General features: G+C 39.1%; 1 protein-coding gene across 1 annotated transcript; it reads left to right on the top strand.

Moving 5' to 3' along the window:
* Window positions 1-523: 523 nt before the first annotated feature.
* On the top strand, window positions 524-1456 carry LOC133367729 (olfactory receptor 14A16-like). Its single transcript, XM_061591828.1, has one exon. It carries the CDS (start codon window positions 524-526, stop codon window positions 1454-1456), a length of 933 nt encoding a protein of 310 aa, XP_061447812.1.
* The last annotated feature ends 259 nt before the right edge of the window (window positions 1457-1715 follow it).

The raw sequence follows: 1715 nt of genomic DNA on the forward strand, positions 1-1715 counted from the left end.
TCCTCAGGTGATTTTGCATGACTGGAATATGCCCTTGAACTGTTATAATGCCTCTTGAATGCCTGAATGAAGGATAGAGAGAGATGTGTGTTGATAGCTGGTTTTCCTGGAATATAGCTTACTGGGACTGCATTCCATAGCTGGCATATAACCTACTGTACAAAGGTAAGATTCACATGCATTGCTCTCCCCACTTTTCACCTCTGGCCCTGTCCACTACTGGTATGCGGAAGCTTGCTGATGAGGAAATGTGGCCCTTGGCTCAAAAAGATCCCACAGTCATAGGCTAAGTCAGATTTAGAGCTGACCCACTGAAATCAATGGACTAAATCAGTCATGACATTATTTCATTTGATATAACCATTAAGGTTTTGCTTGAAGATTAGCTGTAATTCCTCATTTCTGTTTAAAAACTAATATTGTTATAGATCACAATATTTATAAAATACTGATTTCAAAGCATCTTAAAAAACTTCTGTATTTTTTGTCTCAACAGCAATGGAATAGACATCCTTAGAAGAAAATGCCCAATGCAACTATTGTTCCTACTTTTCTTCTCTTAGGTTTTTCTGACAATTGGAAACAGAATGTTTTCTACTTCACTCTTCTTTTGGTGATCTACTTGGCAGCCTTGATGGCAAATTTTCTCATCATCTCAGCAGTTTTCCTAGACCAACAACTTCATACCCCCATGTACTTTTTTCTGGTGAATTTATCCGTGGTTGATCTTGGCTCCATTTCTGTCACCATCCCGAATGCCATGATCAATTCACTCTTGAACACACGAGAGATTTCATTTTCTGGGTGTGTTGCACAGGTGTATTCTTTGTTCTTTTTCTTGATCTCAGATTTGTTTCTCCTTACAGGCATGGCATATGATAGGTATGTTGCCATCTGTGACCCACTGCACTATGAGACAGTGATGGACAAGAAAGCCTGCATCCACATGGCAGCCAGTGCATGGATAGCTGGCTTTTTTTATTCAGCCTTACACACCAGTAGCACTTTTGCTATAACCTTCTGTTCCAATGTCATCAATCAGTTCTTCTGTGAAATCCCACAACTGCTGAAAATCTCTTGTGATAATTTGTACCTCATTGAAGTTGGAGTCATTGCTTTTAGTGCATTTATAGTCTTCAGCTGTTTCGGTTTCATAGTTGTTTCTTATGTGCAGATTTTCAAGTCAGTGCTCAGAATCCCTACTACTCAAGGACGGAGTAAGGCCTTCTCAACTTGCCTGCCTCATCTCATTGTTGCCTCCTTGTTTATCAGCACTGGTGCCATTGCTTACATGAAGCCGGTCTCAGATGCCCCTTCAGATCTAGATCTGGTGATTTCTGTATTCTATTCTGTGGTACCTCCTTTGATGAATCCAGTTATCTATACCATGAGGAACAGGGACATCAAAGCTGCACTCTGCAAAATGTTTGAGTACATTGTTCCTTTCAGGAATTAAGCAAATGTGTCCCCTGTCAGTCTGATATCCAGCCTTGTGAGGTTTAACATTAGAAACATAATGCATTTTTGCAGGCAATGCAGCAATGAAAGCATGGAACAACATGTATGTATGTATGTATGTATGTATGTATGTATGTATTCATACTGAGTAGAGCCACTGAAATCAATGCACTGAAGTTATTGAAATACATTTATTTCAATAGGTCTACTTGGAGTATGACTAAATTTGGATGTATTTTAGAAACAATTCATCTTTT

Source organism: Rhineura floridana, chromosome 11, assembly GCF_030035675.1.
Source record: "Rhineura floridana isolate rRhiFlo1 chromosome 11, rRhiFlo1.hap2, whole genome shotgun sequence".
Lineage (NCBI taxonomy): Eukaryota > Metazoa > Chordata > Lepidosauria > Squamata > Rhineuridae > Rhineura > Rhineura floridana.

What these genes read in the sequence shown, in the direction of transcription:
- LOC133367729 (XM_061591828.1), top strand. Translation starts at nt 524, where the DNA reads ATGCCCAATGCAACTATTGTTCCTACTTTTCTTCTCTTAGGTTTTTCT.